Here is a 20,163-nt window from a genome sequence, read left to right as displayed (position 1 = left end):
AAATGGGAAGACTATAAGGGACTAAAATCATCAAAACATCGAATATCATAAGGGACGGTTATATGGGTGCTAAGGAAAAAATGGACCCATATATACATTTTTTCTGCGAGAGGAAGAAGAAGTAGTCATTAGGAAGGCCAAATATCAAATTTCAAGAAATTCTATTGGAAAATGTAGCTGCATCCATCAAAATGCCGAATGTTTGGAGGAAACGTTGTGTTGGGGATAAACTACATGTGTACCATTTTTTCCTGGCAGCCATTAAAAACTTAAAATCAGAAATTGTAAACGATTCCGTCGGACATTTATATCTATCTGGAGGTTCACGCATATCCAAAACCACCTCCTTCTCTCAACCTCAGACACCAACACTGACGTCCATGTCGAATTTCAGGATTTTAGCTCTATTCCTTCACCCAATACCAAATTTGGTACCATTCAGTACTTTTCGTACATTAATGGTACTCATTTCCACAACCACCTTCATATCTTAACCACAGACACCAACAGTGACGTCCATGTTGAATTTCAGGATTTTAGCTCTATTCCTTCACCCAATACCAAATTTATTACTATGTAGTATTTTTCGTAAAGTTATAGTACACAGTTCCAAAACCACTTCCACTCCTCAATTCCAGATACCAACAGAAACCTCAATATCAAATTTAAGAAATCCAGTCTTATCCCTTCACCCAATACCAAATGTAGTACTTTTTGTACAAATATAGGGCTCATTTCCAAACACCACCAAATCTCAATTCCAGATACCAACAGAGACCTCAATATCAAGTTTAAGGATTCCAGCCCTACCCTTCAGCCAATACTAAATTTAGAACATTTTAGTACTTTTCGAACAAATATAGGACGCATTTCCCAACTACCACCAAATCTCAAACACATATACTATCAGTAATATAAATATCTAATTTCAAGATTTTATCTCTATCCCTTCCGCCAATAACTCATTTAGTACATTTTAGTACTTTTCGTAGAAATATAGGACCCATTACCAAAACACCACCAAATCTCTATTCCAGTTACCAACAAAGATCACAATATTAAACTTCAGGATTCCAGCCTTAGCCTTTCCCCAATAACAAATGTAGTAACTTTAAATGCTTTTCAAATTTCAGAATTTTATCTCTATCCCTTCATCCAATACCAAATATTGTACCACAAAGTACATTTGATACAATTATAGTGCACACTTCAAAAACAACCTCCATATCTAAATTCCAAATACCCACATAGAGCTCATCATCAAATTTGAGGATTCCAATCCTATTCGTTCACCGGATACCCATTATGGTACTTTTGGTACAATTGTAGTACACTTTTCCGAAACCACCTCCATATGACCAGGCTACACATGAACAGTGACACAAATACAAAATTTCAAATTTAAAGCACTATCTGTTCCCTCAATACCAAATTGTACCAAATATAGTACTATTTAGTACTTTTCGTGCACATGTTGTACACATTTCCAAAATCACCTCTTTACCACAAACCTACCAACAACAGGAACCCGAATACAAAATTTCAGAATTTCAGCTACATCCGTTCACCCTAAACCAAATTGTTACAAATTTAGTACCATTTAGTACGTTGGCACACTTAGTACACATGTCCAAAACCACCTTCATATATTAAACTTACTTTCCAACCCTGATCCGCATACCAAATTTAAAGTTTTAAGCTCTATACGTTCACATAATACCAAATGATACAATTTTAGATTTTTAGTACCATTGTAGAACTTTCTCTAACCTTAAAGTTCTGTAAACTTAAATTTCCAGGATATCTCACTCAGCGACTTTCAGAATTCTAGCTAATTCTGCTTGTCCTATACAAAGTATTCAATTTTTAATTTATGTTTGTAGTTTTCGTACCCTTTTAGTACGAATTTTCAAAAACCCAACCTTATCGCACACCTACGCATCAAGACTGACCCTCGTGCATAATTTCATGATTCTTGCTTTAGCCATTTCGTCTAAGATCCTGAAATGTAAATATCTTTCTATCTGCAGTTCTCCTTTGAAATACAGCACCTTCTTGTCCCTTTTGCACGATAAGGTGGCTAGCAGGGTTCTATATTCTTCGTCAGCTCGTTCAAATTCTAATGGGTTTTAGAAGGCCAAGAATGTGATTCTTCACCCTTTGGTAGCAAAAGGAGTATTTTTCTAAAATTTTGAATATTTTACCACCACGACCTTGCATTTCCAGACACTGTTCACCCAACGTGCCTATGGCCAATAAAAAACAACCAACAACAATTGCTCTCATCATATAGAGAACACACAGTAATATTGCAATGCATGACCATACGTCTCAGATGAAATGGATTTTTGCTTGTCAAAGACCAAAAACCAACAAAACCTCGCTCGTTCGTCCTATTATTCAATGGCCACATATATACATATATAAAAAAGATCACCTGGATGTTGAACCGCCATTCTGTCTTAGATCAAAAATCCATGGTAGCAGCGTACCGGCCTGCATGTAAAATATATGGTGGTGAGTGACTGAATACCCACCGCTTTGGCTTGATTGTGAGTGACTGCCTTTAACAACTGACAAATTGCCTGGTCCATTAAGACAACAAAAATGTATGCGCTCACATCTCCGCTTTCGACACAGACTAACACGCACGCACAAACTGGGTTCCATAAAGGCAACAATAACCATTGAACGATGTGAGTAAGACAAAAATTCCTGCTACTGTCAGGAACGTTTACATTTGACAAACAACAATTGCTGTTGTTGCTGCTGCAGCAATTTTGTTGTTACTGCTGTGGCAGGCAGCAGCTGCTGGATGTTGGTATCAATTTTCTGCGAAACTTCTTAACGTTATGTTATTGTTATTACATCGTCACGGTGTTTTTTGGAGATTTTTCTTAAAAAACCATGTAAAAGCGGGCTGTGGGCATATCTACCACCACCCCAACTGACTGACTGACTGACCCAGCATCAGCAACAAATTGCCATGTCTTGTTCCGATGGTGTTGTGTTGTTCGCTCTATCTCCCTCGTTCGGGGGAGTTTCATGTTCTGGGTGTATTCACATGGCAAAGAAACAAATGGTTAATGGATTCGAATCACGAAATAGTTTTAACAAATGTTTTGTTTGTCCAATTTGAAAGTCCGAAAAAATATTATGTCCATATAACACAACAGTGGCCACTGGTCACTGCCATCAATGGAACGGCAGTAGCAGCAAAAACTGCATAAAAAAGATTTCGTTGTGGTAACAAGCTAACAAGACGATCGCTCAATTTTCTTGCGAGGAATTGCATCTTTGTGTGGTATGAACGATGGCTTGGAAATTATGTTGATGATCTCTTAAGGAAATTTGAAATTTTAGCTAATTTATTTATTTTTCCAGGTAGTTGATGAAGTTATTAAAATTTGGTAGATATGTATAATGCCGTTGGAGTAAGTGGAAGCACAGTCTTATGTTTGAATTTGGTTAATCTGAGAATTGATTATATGTGAACCTATTTTTATCTCAGACATATGTATATTATAATAATATAATTTTGGAAAACCTTTTAATATTCCAAAATTTTTTCCATAAACATATTTTAAATATTAACTACTGAAGTATTGTAAGTATTGAAGAGGAAAAAAATTAAACAGATTTTATTGACGGATCTGTTTATCGACTATAATAAGAGATCTCGTAGAGCCTACTAAATCCTAAAAATGCTTGAATAATGACAGTATACATACTATTTTGCTATAGGGTCAAAATCCAAAATATTATATTTGATATTGCAATAATAGTCTAGCCCAACATTTTGACCCTTTAATTAGATCTTTAGGTAATGGGGTCAATCATTTTTTGTTACTGACTATGATTTCTATAAATTTTTAGATTTCTGTATATTTTCCTTTTATTTTACAAGTATGCTCGTAGTATAATCTTTATTATGTTATAAATAAGAGCTTGGGAAGTTCTTGTCCAGCTGCGTATTAAATAGATCCAATACTTTTAAAAATAATATCCTTACTCTGTCCCTTACAAACATTGCGATAGTTTTAAATCCAATGCTTTTTAGCGAGTATTTAATAAAAAAAGGTAAAAATATTGTTATTTTTATTCAACAATAATCCTTTTAATTAATAATAATCCTTTTTTAATAACAATCCCTTTAGAAATATAAACTAACCTTTAAACGCATCCTTTTCATTTCAGTTACAATTGTTGTTACAGTTTTAAAGTCATCAGTATGAGCACTATCATTTGTGTATGATTGCCTTGAAAATAAGAAGAAGAAGAACAGATGTAAACAAAACACAGCGTTTGTGGGAAATACTTAGAGTTTCTACAATTTATTGAAATAAATCCGATAAAACGCCGACTTTTTAAGCAAAATGGGTAAAAGACAGCATCAGAAAGATAAAATGTAAGTATCTACTTGAAGAACAACAGAATGTATTACATTTGATGGAGAATTTTCTGCAGAGCATTTGCAAACTTCCAAACAGTTTTATGGGCGATGTAAATGCATTGGGAGGAACATTTTTAAAGAATCTAATCATGTATAACGGTACACACAGTCTTTAAAGTGTGTCGGATGTCCCAAGATTCTAATGTAAAAGACCTCTATGTATTTGAATCTTGGAGTTACGACCTACGGCTTAATCGGCTTAGAATCTAAAGGCTACTTATGCCCTTTTTTGTTAACCCTGTTAGGAATCCTCCTTTAATTTTTGGCCAAATTTCTTATATATTTTGCAAAATGTAATAAAAAAATCATATCTTTTTTTAATCCAAAGGTACCTCACGTACACCGAATGGTCGGAATTGTATGGTGGGAAGAAATTCGAATCGGCCGAAAATGAACATGTCAAATTTAAACGTTTACCCTACGATTGTTGTTGCATTACCCTGGTGCCTTTTGAAATTCCCTACTGCGACGAAGAGGGCAATGTGTTTGAGCTGCAGGCCATACATGATTTCATTAAAAAATTCAAACTGAATCCAGTCACAGGAAAGTCATTGGATGCCAAGGCATTGGTAAAATTGAACTTCCACAAAAATGCTGAAGATGAATATCATTGCCCCGCCTTGTTTAAGCCATTTACCAAAAATTCACACATTGTGGCATTGAAAACTACGGGCAATGTCTACTCATGGGAGGCCATAGAACAGTTAAACATAAAAGCAAAGAATTGGAAAGATTTAATCGATGATACACCATTCCAACGTAAAGACATTATCACCATACAAGATCCACAGCATTTAGAGAAATTTGATATATCTCGATTTTATTATATCAAAAAGAATTTGCGTGTTCTAACCGAAGAGGAAGAGTTGGAGCGCAATGATCCCACAAAGAAAATTAAGACCATGAATTTGGAAACTCGCGAAACGTTGGAACAATTGGAAAGGGATTACAAAGAGAAAGAGGTCCAAGCCACAACCTCCAAACAGACTGCAGATAAATTTAATGCTGCTCACTATTCAACGGGAGCGGTGGCGGCCAGTTTTACCTCAACAGCCATGGCAGTGGAAGTAAACCATGAGGCTGCCATAATCGACGAAGATTTGGTTTTGTACGATCGTGTCAAGAAGAAGGGTTATGTCCGTTTGAGTACCAATCTGGGACCCTTGAATTTGGAATTGTATTGTGATCAAGTGCCAAAAACATGTCACAATTTCATGCGGCATTGTTCGGATGGTTATTATACGGGAACTTTGTTTCATCGTTCCATAAGAAATTTTATGGTACAAGGTGGTGATCCAACGGGCAAGGGTACAGGGGGCACATCGATTTGGGGCAAAAAGTTTGATGATGAATTTAAGCCCAATTTAACGCATTCGGGTAGGGGCATGCTTTCAATGGCCAACTCAGGACCCAATACCAATGGATCACAGTTGTAAGTTTTTGATAACCCATCTAATATTTAAATGTTCATTACACCTCTTTGCAGCTTCATAACCTATCGCTCCTGCAAGCATTTAGATGGCAAACACACGGTCTTTGGCAAAGTGGTTGGGGGCTTGGAGACCCTACAAAAAATGGAACAAATCGAGGTGGACAACAAAGATCGTCCAATTGAGGATATAATAATTGAATCCATACAAGTTTATGTTGATCCCTTCAAAGAGGCTGAAGAACAGCTGGCCGAAGAAAGAGCCCAAGAAGTTGAAAAACAACAACAAGAAAAGCAAGAAGAACAGACAAAGAAACGCATGAAAGAACCTTTAAAGGTCTATCGTCAGGGAGTGGGCAAATACCTCAATATTCAGGCAACCAAACAAACACAAAAAGAAGAAACAACACCCAGTCTCTTTGGCGGTGGTGTGGTGAGGAAAAAAGCCACAGGCAAAGCAGGATTCGGAGACTTCTCATCTTGGTAAAGGTAATTGTAATAAAAATTTTAATTTTTTTGTAGAAAATTTGTAGTTTTTATTTCTTTCAATACCTAGGGATTTTCAATTGTTTTTATTATCATTCGCCGTCTCCTGTTGTTCACGTTCTTTCCACTTTTGTTTCATTTCCTGCAATTTGTTTTGTCTTCTTTTTCGCTCGGCTGATTTTTTACCCTCTATGGCCTTTAATTGTGCCTGTATGGAAAATTCCCCATTAAAATGGGAATCTAATTTGTCGAGTAAAATTTTGCGAGCTTCTTGTCGGTTCTTGTGGGCTGATCGGTGTATGTGACATTTGACAACAATGTTTGTGGGTATGTGACGTAGTAGCACACAATTGGATGTCTTGTTAACGGCCTGGCCACCAGGTCCACTGCCACGAGTAAAGGTCTCTTCTAATTCCTCTTCAATTAGTTTGGGGTAACGCGAATAGTCCAGTTGTTGATGGTGTTTGAGGCGAATGGGAACGAGAAAATTTGGGGTCATTGGTGTTGTAAAGGCAATGGAATTTCTTAAGCTATGTGCAATAGTGTTTTGTTCGGCAACAATAAGTTTTCCCACCAACCCCAAGGTTCTGTAACAATTTTGCAACATTGTTTGTAGTTTTTTAGAGTATGCGTCCCTTACGCAGAAGTGTTTCTCCTCTCTGATAAAATTTGGAAATAAAAAAGGCATAAATGATTGTTTGCATACTCCAATCGGCAAGACTTTACATACCTTAAAGTTGAATTCAATTTTATGTGATTCCGTTTCTTTGGAATTCTCACGGAACTCACGTCGCACCCGGCCCAAAAAATATGACTTGTCGGTTAATTGCAATTGATTGCCGTAACGTATTAAATGTTTATACAAACGCAAAACCTGTTGGCGCGATGGTGGTAACATTTCACAAGATTTTTAATTCGGTTTTTTGTGAATTTTTTATTTATTTATGTTTTTTTGGTCTTCGGGCGCAATTGTTCAATAACGTTACGTACTCTGTCGCCGCATTGTTTTCATAAAAACAGCTGTTATCGTTGTTGTTCTGCTTTTGACTTTTCAACAGATGTTTAACAGCCAGCGAATGACGCAATGCTTTTCAAACTGTAGGTGAAGCTTTTTAACGTTTTGCATTACATTTTCGTTTGTTTTTAAATTAATAAGTCGCAGAAAAAAAAGCAAACAATTAAAAATTAGTATTTCTTGAAAAGAAATGAGTAAATAGCTAAATTTCATCACAAAATATTATGGAAAGCGGAAAGCATGCTTGGAATTAATTCGGTGGCGCACTTCGATTTATGGTTTTTGGAGGCATTTCTGTGAAGATGAATTCGATCCTCGTAAGTGATAGTTAAACTTTTTATATCCCTTATATATTGTTCAAAGCTGCGAAATGTTCGGATATGAATACGCTTCAGTGGCGAAGGTAGTAGCTATCGGTCAATGTCTGGTGGATTACCGGCATTCAGGTAGACGCTGTACAATATAATGTTAGATGAATTCTGACTAACTATTTCACATTTGGAAAGGAATGAAGTTGAAACTGTGAGCCTAGACTGATTAGTTTGCTGCACTATTTGTATGCTTGCACAAGATGCAGATAATCTATAGTCGTCATTTGGTTACATCCACCTTCGAAGATCATTGGTGTTGGAAGACCATTGGTGTTGTTAATAGCCGTATGGGTCGATATCGACCAACAATATCTCTTTGTGATACCTTGTTGCCTTTGCGGACTTTATCCTAAGTCATTGAAAAAGTTTGCTCTGTGAATCCTGATTTTATGTTCTCCCGGCTATCTAGAGCCCGAATCAGCATTTTAGTTTAGTTTTTTGGGGTTTGTGAAGCAACGTGATGGCTGCTTTATCCAAATCACGGATAGAGTTTCAGCTCGAATGTAGAGTTGTATTAGCAAACGGATTGCGGACCCATGGAAAGTGAGAGTTTTGGCACCTATCTAAGAACATAACCATGTCCAAATACTTCCGATTGAATCGGCTAGGACACTGTTATGGGGCATTTCGAGACTTTTTGTGTTTATTATATGATACGTTAAAAAGTATCAGTCGTAATTGCCGACGGATGTATACACTCAGCCAATGCTCGATTATTTATTTTTTTGTCTTCTGTTACAATTATTGAAGTTGTTGACCCTCTATGAAGTAGGTTCTGAAGGAATAGACCAATATAGTCCATTTCGTGACGGACCCAAATAAATACGATATAAATATTGCGACGTGCCAGGTTACGCAAGTTATGACAGACAAAAGTATTGAAAATTGAAAACCTTTGTGGGTTAGGTAACAGACAGATCTTGTGTTAGCAATTATGTTTGTGTGTGTGTGAAATTTGAAGAAGAGTTGGATGCTTATTTCGTTTCCATTGAGCGTTTTGTTTTTCAAAATCTTGAACCCTATGCGAGGGAGGTACCAGAAGAACTGTTACGATATCTGCCATCTTTTTAACAGATTTTGTGTTGATAGAAGTAATGAGGTGTGTCAAGTCTGAATGGAATCGGATGTTAATGTCGGGGAGGTACCTACCAGAAGGAGTGAAACGATATATTTCATCTTCACACCAGACCTTGGGTTAATAAAAAATGTAGTGATGAATGTAATTTGAAGGCAATCGAAATCTTACAATTTTGCCATTTTGGGAGTGAGGTACTTGATGGAGTAGACCGACATTGTCCATTTTCGCACGTGACCTAGCACGGAGCAGATATTAGGATTTGCAAAGATCGGATTATCCTTTCTCTTTCTGTGCAGTATTTTTTTTTTTGCACCAAATCGGTTACTCCCTCCGAGAGTTATCGTGCGCATCACCCAAACAGACGGAAGGACACCGTCATATGTACTAAAAATGTCCTGAAACGGATTTGGTCCGAAGAGTCCTAGGATCTAAAACCGTTATCTCGATGAGGCACGTTTTGGCCGTATCAAGTGATATAAACCCTCTCTATCCTTTTGAATTCCGATAAAATCTAAAATGATTGTCTTCGTTACGAAAACTGCAATTTGTGAGCACCTATCTATCGGCATAATGTAAAATGTACTGCACGAATATAATTATTGACATTAACATATATACAAGGCATTTTTGGTCATAACAAGATTTTTGGAACAAGAAAAGTTCTCCAGATGTCCCACCGAAATCGACGATTAAACCAGAATAGACAGTGCAATCGAACAATTAATAGACTTTGATCATCCGAAGGCATTGGCTACTTTTAATCAAGCCGAATTAGGATGGAACTAAACTCCGATGTAGAAGGAACTAACCTCCCTTAAAAATAGATGATTTGGACTGGTTGTTACGCACGATGACTCTCGAAAGGAGATTAAGTACGGAGATATCGGTACCCTCCTTTGCGATGATGCCTCCGCATAATCGAATTATCCAGTTATTAAACTTTGATCATTCGAAGGCATTGGATACTTGGAATCAAGCCGAATTAAGAGGGAACTAACTTCCTTTTTAAATGGATGATTTGGACTGATTGGTGTGCACGATAACACTCGAGATGAGTATCCGCTTCTGCCCAACGTGGTGCTTTGAATATTATTTTCAAACTTAGATCGAGTTCGGTGGTGGCAATATCGATACATTCCTTCGGGTACCTCTCTCTCCCACTAAATATCAAACTGCTTCGATAATGCCCCGCATATTCGAATCGTGCATTTTCTTCATTAAAAATTATGATTTATGATATGTCTGCAATAGCTCCGCAATAGCCAAGCCCCATTTCAACAAAATGGAACCAATTCCCACATTAACATAAATACCACAAAAATTTCATTAGGTATTTATTTATTTTTCAAAATTTATTTGAAAGGGGCTAAAAATGAAATCCAATAGCTAGTCAAATGCCAATCAGTTTGCAGTTTGCCGTATTTGTGATGGCCGAAACTTGGTCAAATCGACGCCATCTGTGCGAAAAATGACATCCAATTTATTAGGTGCGCTTTGTTTTGGGGGAGCATGGCGATGATGATAGTTGGCGGCGGCAGGGGTGTTGCAGCAGCACTCTCTACACACAAAACCAAAATGGAGTCGAAACACTAAATATGTGAATACTTACAATGAATGACATGACGAAAAACCAACAGACCAGCGAACAACAAATAAAACCCGTAAATCTATAGACACGAAATTGAAAAAAAAAAAAAAAAAAAAACAAAATTCAAAAAATAACGACATTCACCATGTTGTAAAAATTGCATTGCATTTGTCCAGTACAACAACAAAAGCAAAAACAGCAACGCCAACAACAATAATGACAAGTGCCGCCAATGCTGAGTGCGTAAGACTAAAACTAAAACACATTGCAAATTTAAAAGTTGATTTTTCAGCTTTAGCCAATCCGCTTTGAAGAGCTTAACGACAACCGCAGCAGCAGCAGCGACACACTCTGAAATACTAAAACAAACACCAGCGGCAACAGCAACAACAACAATAACAACGAAAAAAATCACCTTAAATTACATTTGTTTCCATTTCCATTTGGATCGTTCGATACTGGCGTTGTGATGGTGGTAGTGGTGGTGCTAGACGCATACGACCCCAAACAGGTGTTGCAGGTCTATAGGCCACTCGTTGCCACTCAACGCAACAAGCGTTAGACATGGTTTAACCGTTCACAATGTTTTTAGCTACTTTTTTTTTGTTGGTGGTGCTGAACGCATTAAATGAACAAAAACAAAAACGAAGCTGGGCACAAAAACAAAATTGCCAAACTAAAACAAACGCCGATGTAACAACCGAACACGTTAAGCACGCGTTTTGAATTCATTTACCACTCTAATGTATCATGGAAATTATCAAGTGCTAAAGCCTGATTTCGATTTAAGTCGTTGCCGTTGTTTTCGTTTTTCCCCGTCAACTGCAAGTCAATGTGGTTGTTTTTGTGTTTAACGTACACTCACACGCAGGGAAGAGTTGCTGGTAAATGTGAACACTTGCTGTGGCATTTTTACACCCGAATGTTTTTAGAGGGGATAAACGAAGGATGGGCCAGGAAGTTTATGGCAGATTTGATGATTTTGTACAGGCCTGTTGAAAATATTCCTCTTATATGAGATCTTACATCTATAAATGGGTTTCTAACTGATGAAGACCTTTGTAAGATCTTCTATCCAGAGAAGACCTGTATAAAGTCCTCTTATTAAAGAAGGTCTGTTTAACATCTTCTTTCCTGAACTGTATAAGGTCTTCTAATCTTTAGAAGACCTGTATGATATCTTCTATATATAGAAGACCTTTATAAGGGCTTCTTATTATAGAAGACCTTTATAAGGGTTTCTTATTATAGAACGCCTGTATCTGGTTTTATATATTTAGAAGACCTGTATTAAGGTCTTCTATATATAGAAGACCTGTATGACGTCTTCTATCTATAGGAGACCTGCATAAGGTCTTCTATTTATATAAAACCTGTATAAAACTTATAGCAGAAAGTTATATATATTTAGACAACCTGTATAAGTTCTTATATCTCTAGAAGTCCTGTATAAGGGCTTCTATTGAAGGCCTGAATAAGGTCTTCTATCTATAGAAGGTATAAATAAGGTCTTATATCTAAAGAAGCTCTTCATATATACAGGGTGAGATAAAAAACTGCCACAAAGTCAAAAGCCATAATTTTTCAATTTTTTTCTAAATTTTATTGAATGAAAGCAAAAAAGTCGGAAATAGCATCAAATTAAAGAATAACTTTAGATTTGCCCACCTTTCGAATTGGTCACCTTTGGCACGAATTATAGCCTTCAAACGGCCAATGAAACCGTCAAACGCTGCCCGAAAGTTGCTCTGCTGTATTTTGGCCCATTCCCGGCGAAGCGCTTGCTTGAGGTGATCGAAACTTTTGTATTTTTTTTGCTTTCCAAAATACTCCAGACACAATAGTCCGGAGATTTTGGAGGCCATTGTGCGCTGGAAATGAAGCGAGGAACCTCATTTTTTTATCATTCTTGGGTGGCGCGTGCTGAGTGCGATGATGCTGAGTCCTGTTGGAATGTCCAAGGTCTGCGGCCAAAATGTTTGCGTGCCCAAGGCTTTAATACACCCTCCAGAACGTTTTCCCGATAATATTCGGCAGGTGCACATTTTCGGCTGACCTCTTTGGCATGTAAACACTATCATTTTTTTTTATTTAAAACCTACTGGACAACGAATGCTTTCTCATCGGAGCGGAGAAAACCCAATTCGGTAGTTCACCACTGTCGGCCAAGCGAAGCAACTCTTTAGCTCTTTTGAGTCTATTTTCTTTCTGTTGCGGTATAAGTTCTTGCACTTTTTGGAATTTCAATGGCTTTACCCCGAGCTCATTTTTCAATATTTGCCGAATGGAATATTGCGATATGTTCAACTCACGAGCCATTTTTCGGGCACTGCGACGTGGGTTTCGATCAAGTCGCTTTTTTATTTTTCGAACCATTTCTGCTGATGTTGCTATTTTTTCAGTCCACTTCCTTGATGTCGGGCTACGCTACCAGTATCTCGATGTACGAGACAAAAGATTTATTCACATTTAAATGCTGGAGTGCTCTAACGAGAGCCGCTTGTGATTTTCCAGCCAAATACAAAGAATCACACTATCACGCTTGAATTCCATCACGAATAACTTTGTTTCTGGAAAATTCTCACCAAAATGCATTTGTACGCTTGTAAACAACTTAATGAGCTGTTACTGGAATAATTTTAAGAGCTGTCGGAGAAGTCTGAAGTTGGTCTTGGAACCCAAGAAACCTTTTTTGAAGGGTCAAGAGGTATTTTGTCTTTAGTTGACCTTTAGTATTTTTATTCGAAGAATCACTTAGAAAGCTTTCGAACTATAAAGTCCTTTGAAATGTGGTTCATCTAAAGAATATCCGTAGAATATCTTATTCCGATACGCAAATTGTAAAGGGTCTTCTGCATAGCTACTTTGTTCACTTTACGGCAAAACTTTTCCATATACCCTCGCAATAAATCGTTACGCATAACTTCAGCTAGGCATTGACTAGATGCTAGAATGTATGTGTGTGCATTGTACAAACGGACATTATTTGGCGAACGAAAAATCGAACACTAACTACAACTTCGATAACTAAAACAAGTACGTGTTGGCAGCAGCGGCAATTTAATTTTGTTTTTTTAAGACTTAAGACCGGCCAGCATATGGGGGAAAAAGAGACGGGTCCAACTACACGGCGACTAATACACGCAACTTATTTTGATTTAAGCATTTTGTTAGTTTTTTTTTTCTTTCTTTTCAATTCCAATATCAGCAGTATCGATAGTTGCCCAAAAAGCCCCAAAGTTATGTGGAGAACACAGCAAAACAGTAGGCGGGATTTTTTACCTAAGGTGAAGTGTTTAATGTATAATTTATCAATTTGTGAATGCAACGACAATGATTTGTGGTCATGTGGTGTGGTGTGGAGGATCTCGAGAGAGAGGGAGAATATTAAAAACAAAATAAAAAAGTTACGTTGCTGACTTACAAAGTTAGGCTTAGAATTTTTCACAGATGTTAAAACCAGTGGATTAAAAATTTCAAATGGCTATTATTTTTTGTTTCCATGAGATTTTAATGTAGCAGCTTTGGCATCTTCCTGTATCTCGTTGTACAAATGAAGTAATTTGAAAAATATTGTTTCAATTTAATTGCTGTCATTAACACACATCGACACGCATATTCAAGATATGATATCAAATGACTTCTTTGCTTCTTTATTGCTGATTCATGCCTTTTCAACAAAAATGTTTAATTTACAAATATGTAAACTCTAGTTTGGTCAGGTGCACAGTGCTGGACAGTAGGTGGGATTCCGCTAAAAGAGTACATTTTGTTATTTCTTTAGCAGAACCGACCGAAAAGGTCTTTCAGAAGATTATCAAAGAAGTCAAGAATAATCCAAAAAGCCTATCCATGAGGAGACCGAAGTTATTGTCATAAATGACCGGGAAATCTTTCCATAGAAAGGCCATAGAAAGGTCTTTTCATAGAAGAGCAGAAGATCTTCTCATAGAAGAGCGGAAGGTCTTCCCATAGAAGGCCAAAAGGTCTTCTCATGGAAGGCCAAGATGTCTTCCTAAAGAAGAAGGTATTCTCATGGTATACCAGAAGGTCTTCTCATAGAAGACGAGAAGGTCTTCTTATGGAAAAGCAGCAGGTCTTTTCATGGAAGACCAGTAGGTCATTTCATAGAAGACCAAAAGGTCTTCTCATAAAAGAGTTGAAGGTCTTCCCATAGAAGTTCTCCTCATAGAAGTCCTGGAGGTCTTCTCAAAGAAGAGCAGAAGTTCTTCTCACAGAAGAGCAGAAGGTCTTCCAATAGAAGACGAAGGTCTTCTTATGGAAGACGAGAAGATCTTTCAATGGAAAATCCAATGAAAGTCTGGAAGGTCTTCTTATGGAAGTCCAGAAGGTTTTCTCATGGAATACTAGAAGGTCTTCGTATGGAAAAGCAGAAGGTCTTTTTATGGAAGGCCAGAATGTCTTCTAATAGAAGACCAAGCGGTCTCATAAAGGTCCGGATGGTCTTCTCATAGAAGTTCCATGAGAAGACCAGAAGGTCTTCTCATAGAAGTCCTGAAGGTCTTCTCATAGAAGACCAGAAGATCTTCTCATAGAAGACCAGAAGAGGTCTTCTCATAGAAGATCAGAAGTGGTCTGGTCAAGAAAACCAGAAGAGGTCTTCTCATAGAAGACCAGAAGAGGTATTCTCATAGAAGATCAGAAGCGGTCTGGTCAAGAAGACCAGAAGAGATCTTCTCATAGAAGACCAGAAGAGGTCTTCTCATAGAAGTCCAGAAGAGGTCTTTTCATAGAAGACCAGAAGAGGTCTTCTCATAGAAGACCAGAAGAGGTCTTCTCATAGAAGACCAGAAGAGGTCTTCTCATAGAAGACCACAAGAGGTCTTCTCATAGAAGACCAGAAGAGGTCTTCTCATAGAAGACCAGAAGAGGTCTTCTCATAGAAGACCAGAAGAGGTCTTCTCATAGAAGACCAGAAGAGGTCTTCTCATAGAAGACCAGAAGAGGTCTTCGCATAGAAGACCAGAAGAGGTTTTCTCACAGAAGACCAGAAGAGGTTTTCTCACAGAAGACAGAAAGAGGAGGTCTTCTCATAGAAGACAGGAAGAGAAGGTCTTCTCATAGAAGACCAGAAGAGGTCTTCGCAAAGAAGACCAGAAGAGGTCTTCGCATAGAAGACCAGAAGAGGTCTTCGCATAGAAGACCAGAAGAGGTCTTCGCATAGAAGACCAGAAGAGGTCTTCGCATAAAAGACCAGAAGAGGTCTTCGCATAGAAGACCAGAAAAGGTCTTCGCATAGAAGACCAGAAGAGGTCCTCTCATAGAAGACCACAAGAGGTGTTCTCATAGAAGACGAGAAGAGGTCTTCTCATAGAATACGAGAAAAGGTCCTTTTTCCCTTTCATTTATAGAAATTCAAAAATTACTTCTCTTTCTACGCCACTGTACCCACCGACCATCTGATATTAATTGCCGCAATTAGCAAATGAACATAAAATAGTTTTGCAAATGATTGCTCTCATTAAAAACAATGATTTTGTCTATTTCTTTTCATACGTGTGTGTGTGTGTGAGTTGTCTGCCTGCTGTTGCTGGTTCGCTTGCCCATTGCCAGGATGTATGGAAAACAAACTCGATTTTGGCCAAATAGTAAATCTGTTTTGCTTCTCATAAAAATGATCGCTATCTATCTACCACAGGAATGAGTAAACGATGGCATGGCCCAGGGAGGCAGTTATTCTTAATTGGTCCTTTTCGTCTTCGTTTCGCTGTTCAGCGTTTCTCAATAAATGGCGATGCAACAATCAGCAAGTTGGCTTTATCTTTGTGGTATGATCGCACGTTCGTTCGTTCGTTCATTCTTTGGCCATTATGATCGATCGTTTGTCAAAATACTGGAGTTGGCTGAAAGTAGGAGAGAGAGAGAGAGTGACTGAGAGGGGAAACTCACATATAAGGATGAACGAAATGCCATCCATCCTCGCCTGTATTTGTGGCTAGTAAATTGTAAATTATTTGCACTTGCTTCTGGTTGATGACCAGAATTCGAGACTATCTTCGCCATTTTTCCGCAATGTCAGTTTTCTTTTTGTTTTTGGCATTATCGTTTCCATCCATCGTCCATTTATTGGTTTATTAGCCGATTTGGGAAGCTTTTCCATTTTTGTTTTCGTCATGATGAGACATCACTAAAGCTGTTGCATCGCTTGGGCAGGTGAAAATGCCAGCAATGACGACAATGATGATGGCCGTGATAACAATGTTTCGAATTGTTGGCCATTAAATTCTGCCATTGATTTGCCATGTGGCCTCTGTTAGGGATGCCTAATGTTTGCCGATGATAATGTTCGGATAATTTTCCAATACGACATATATGCTCTTATCTTGTCCCGGAAAAAAATAACAGAAGAATACCACATGGCCAGGTGACAAACTACCAGCTGAATGGTGTTGGTGAACTACCAACTTGTCCACAAACCACCGGAGATAATTCTGTTGTGATGCCATTCGATCTATGATCGAACCGCCAACAGCCTTCTGCTACCATTGATGCTGATAAGGAAATGTTTCTTAGGCCGATTAGAAGGCCACATTTGTCATTCCCGGATCGATTGGTTGGCTGGTTGGTAGGCTGCTCAGTTGTTTGTCATCTCATTTGACTTTGGTGGACAAGATAGTCTTATCTGGTCCTTAAATTGCTTCTCTCTCACTCCTTTGATGAAAGGAAGCTACGACAACAAACAAACAAATCAAAGAATTCTAGTCATTGATAGGAAATTGTGGTCAATGAGATATTGATGTGTTGTAGAAGGACTACCGTCAACAACACTCGTAGATAGGCAAATTGCAGATGTGGATGATGTTCGGATTTAATGTGGTTGTGAGGATGTTGAATTCGTACCCTGTAATTTATGGAAATGGGAATTGATGAAATGTGCCTGCCTACAAGGAGAATTCTTATCGTATTGATAAGAGTGTAAGAGGCAATGTTGAAATTGGTATCTCGTAGATATGCAAAGCGACTTCTGTGGAATCTCTGGAATTGGAAAGAAAACATTCCACAATGTTGTGAAACATTGGAAACATAAGAAGACCTCTTAGGCGCCTATGAGAAGACCTTCTGGCCTTCTCTGAGAAGACCTTCTGGCCTTCTCTGAGAAGACCTTCTGGCCTTCTCTGAGAAGACCTTCTGGCCTTCTCTGAGAAGACCTTCTGGCCTTCTCTGAGAAGACCTTCTGGCCTTCTCTGAGAAGACTTTCTGGCCTTCTCTGAGAAGACTTTCTGGCCTTCTCTGAGAAGACCTTCTGGCCTTCTCTGAGAAGACCTTCTGGCCTTCTATGAGAAGACCTTCTGGCCTTCTATGAGAAGACCTTCTGGCCTTCTATGAGAAGACCTTCTGGCCTTCTATGAGAAGACCTTCTGGCCTTCTATGAGAAGACCTTCTGGCCTTCTATGAGAGGACCTTCTGGCCTTCTATGAGAGGACCTTCTGGCCTTCTATGAGAAGACCTTCTGGCCTTCTATGAGAAGACCTTCTGGTCTTCTTTGAGAAGATATTCTGGCCCTCTATGAGAAGACCTTCAGGTCTTCTATGAGAAGACCTACTGGCCTTCTATGAGAAGACCTTCTGGCCTTCTATGAAAAGACCTGCTGGCCTTCTATGAGAAGACCTTTCAGGTCTTCTTATGAAAAGACCTCCAGATGACTTTCTGGTCTTCTATGAGATTATATTCTGGTCTTCTATGAGAAGACATTCTGGCCTTCTATGAGCAAACCTTCTGGCCTTCTATGAGCGAACCTTCTGGCCTTCTATGAGAAGACCTTCTGGCCTTCTATGAGAAGACCTTCTGGCCTTCTATGAGAAGACCTTCTGGCCTTCTATGAGAAGTCCTTCTGCCTTTCCATGAGAAGACTTTCTGGCCTTTTATGAGAAGACCTTCGGGCCTTCAATCAGGAGACCTTCTTGCCTTCTATGAGTGGACCTTTTGGTCGTCTATGAGAAGACCTTAAGATCTGTTATGAGAGCAGATATTCTGGCCTTCTATGAGAAGACGTTCTGGCCTTCTATGAGACGACGTTTTGGTCGTCTATGAGAAGACCTTAAGGTCTATGAGAAGACCTTAAGGTCTATGAGAACACCTTAAGGTCTTCTATGAGAACACCTTCTGGCCTTCTATGGGAAGATCTTCTGGCCTTCTATGAGACGAACTTTTGTTCGTCTATGAGAAGACCTTTTGGTCTTCTATGAGAAGACCCTTTGATCTTCTATGAGAAGAACTTCTGGTCTTCTATGAGAAGTCCTTCTGGCCTTTTATGAGAAGGCCTTTCGGTTTTCTATGAGAAGATCTTTATCCTATGGTCATCTATGAGAAGACAGTTACTATTCTATAAGAATGCCGTCTTGTTTCACATAGAAGACCTTTATCTGGTCGTATGAGGAAAATCCTTTAGACTACTAAAGTGTCGCTTCTAGCCTTCTATGAATTGCCCTTAAGGTCTTCCTTCTTGTGGTGTTCTGTAAGAAGACATTCTTTTTGCCTTCTTATAATAGAACTCGTTTTCTATAAGACCCTTAACAAGAGGATCTTCTGGTCTTGTATGCAGTCCCTTATTCCAACATATTGTGGTCTTCTGGAGGCCTTTTTAAATTATCTATATATATTCCCTTGATTTGAAATTTGTAGATCGTTTCTTAAATTAATTCTTTCCTCGTAGAACATCTATAAATCATGTGACATACATGAAGTCATGTGACTTAGTTCTATTGTAATTTCTAGTAACACAAACAAAAATATTTTATTATATAAAAAAAAATGCTAACGTTTCTCCTTATTTGTTTGGCGCCCACATTTCCCCATGCAACTTATACGCAACACAGTGCCCCTCTAACAACAATCAAACATATTCAGCCACTGCCCAACACATTTTCACCTCCAACATGTTGAGTGAGTGCATTAGATCTACTCTATTGCAACCTACCTCTATTTATGTTCCGTTTCTTGCCATTCCAGTTATTGACACATAACTATTAGTAAGTGTCACTGGCGAATGCAACAAAATATAGTTCAAATGCAGGCAAACGCCCTAAAAAATGCAACAGTGTCTTTTGTTGCATGCCTCAGCCCCAAAGACGTTGAATTTTAGGTGGGTTCATGGCGACAAAGGAAATCCGAGCACGCAAGCTCCAGAAAAAAGTGGGAACAAAACAACATTTGTCACGCAATGCTTTCTTGGCTTTTCAACATCACGGGTGGATGATTCAACAAAGGTGGAGAGAACTAAAAATATAAAAAAAGAAACTGATAAATGCAAATTATTTGTTTGAAAGTTGTAGGATAGTTTTTTTTTTATTTTTTAAAAAATGATTTTGATGGTATATTCGTAGGCAGATCTTCAACGTCGTTTATAAGTGAACATGGGTTAGACGTGTCAGTTTTTGATTTTATGCTAGATATTCATTCTCTCACTCCAATAATATGTATAATTATCCCTAATTGTTTAATTTTTACCTTTTCGGAATTCCTTGCCCTGTAGACGCCATAGGGATCGTGGCATCCGGCTCTGTTGTCGATGGCATGTTTAAAGATGAACATCTACACTTCCACCCGAGGAATATGAAAATATTCAGACCATCCAAAGTAGCGCAATTACGTTCGCATTGGGCAGGAATTGACGAAGATGTGCAAAACGTCTGACCGGCCCGCATAATACGTTGAACCTCTTTAATTGCCCTACCAAACTTACCGAACTCATTTTAAACCTACCCACCCCTCCCGCGAAGGTA

General features: G+C 38.3%; 3 protein-coding genes across 3 annotated transcripts in view; 1 reads left to right on the top strand and 2 right to left on the bottom strand.

The window, feature by feature from the left end:
- The first annotated feature begins 4,258 nt into the window (after positions 1–4,258).
- The window catches only part of LOC101895295 (RING-type E3 ubiquitin-protein ligase PPIL2), a 77,089-nt gene continuing 61,184 nt past the window's right edge, over positions 4,259–20,163 (top strand). Inside the window, exons 1-3 of the mRNA XM_005177423.4 lie at positions 4,259–4,408; positions 4,782–5,885; positions 5,940–6,371. Of these exons, the coding sequence (XP_005177480.1) occupies positions 4,377–4,408; positions 4,782–5,885; positions 5,940–6,369 (1,566 nt within the window). The 5' untranslated portion in view covers positions 4,259–4,376 and the 3' untranslated portion in view covers positions 6,370–6,371. The remainder of the gene's footprint in view (positions 4,409–4,781; positions 5,886–5,939; positions 6,372–20,163) is intronic.
- Positions 6,408–6,975, bottom strand: LOC101895465 (mitochondrial translation release factor in rescue). The gene has a single exon (XM_020034589.2). It carries the CDS (start codon positions 6,973–6,975, stop codon positions 6,445–6,447), a length of 531 nt encoding a protein of 176 aa, XP_019890148.1. The 3' UTR covers positions 6,408–6,444.
- Positions 6,892–7,362, bottom strand: LOC101893844 (mitochondrial ribosome and complex I assembly factor AltMIEF1). Its single transcript, XM_005177414.4, has 2 exons — positions 7,099–7,362; positions 6,892–7,027 (listed from the first exon to the last, which is right to left on the bottom strand). Exons 1-2 carry the CDS (start codon positions 7,264–7,266, stop codon positions 6,989–6,991), a joined length of 207 nt encoding a protein of 68 aa, XP_005177471.1. The 5' UTR covers positions 7,267–7,362; the 3' UTR covers positions 6,892–6,988.

This window comes from Musca domestica, unplaced genomic scaffold (assembly GCF_030504385.1).
Source record: "Musca domestica strain aabys unplaced genomic scaffold, Musca_domestica.polishedcontigs.V.1.1 8, whole genome shotgun sequence".
NCBI classification, from domain to species: Eukaryota; Metazoa; Arthropoda; class Insecta; order Diptera; family Muscidae; genus Musca; species Musca domestica.
This window is presented reverse-complemented; position numbering and strand designations above follow the sequence as displayed.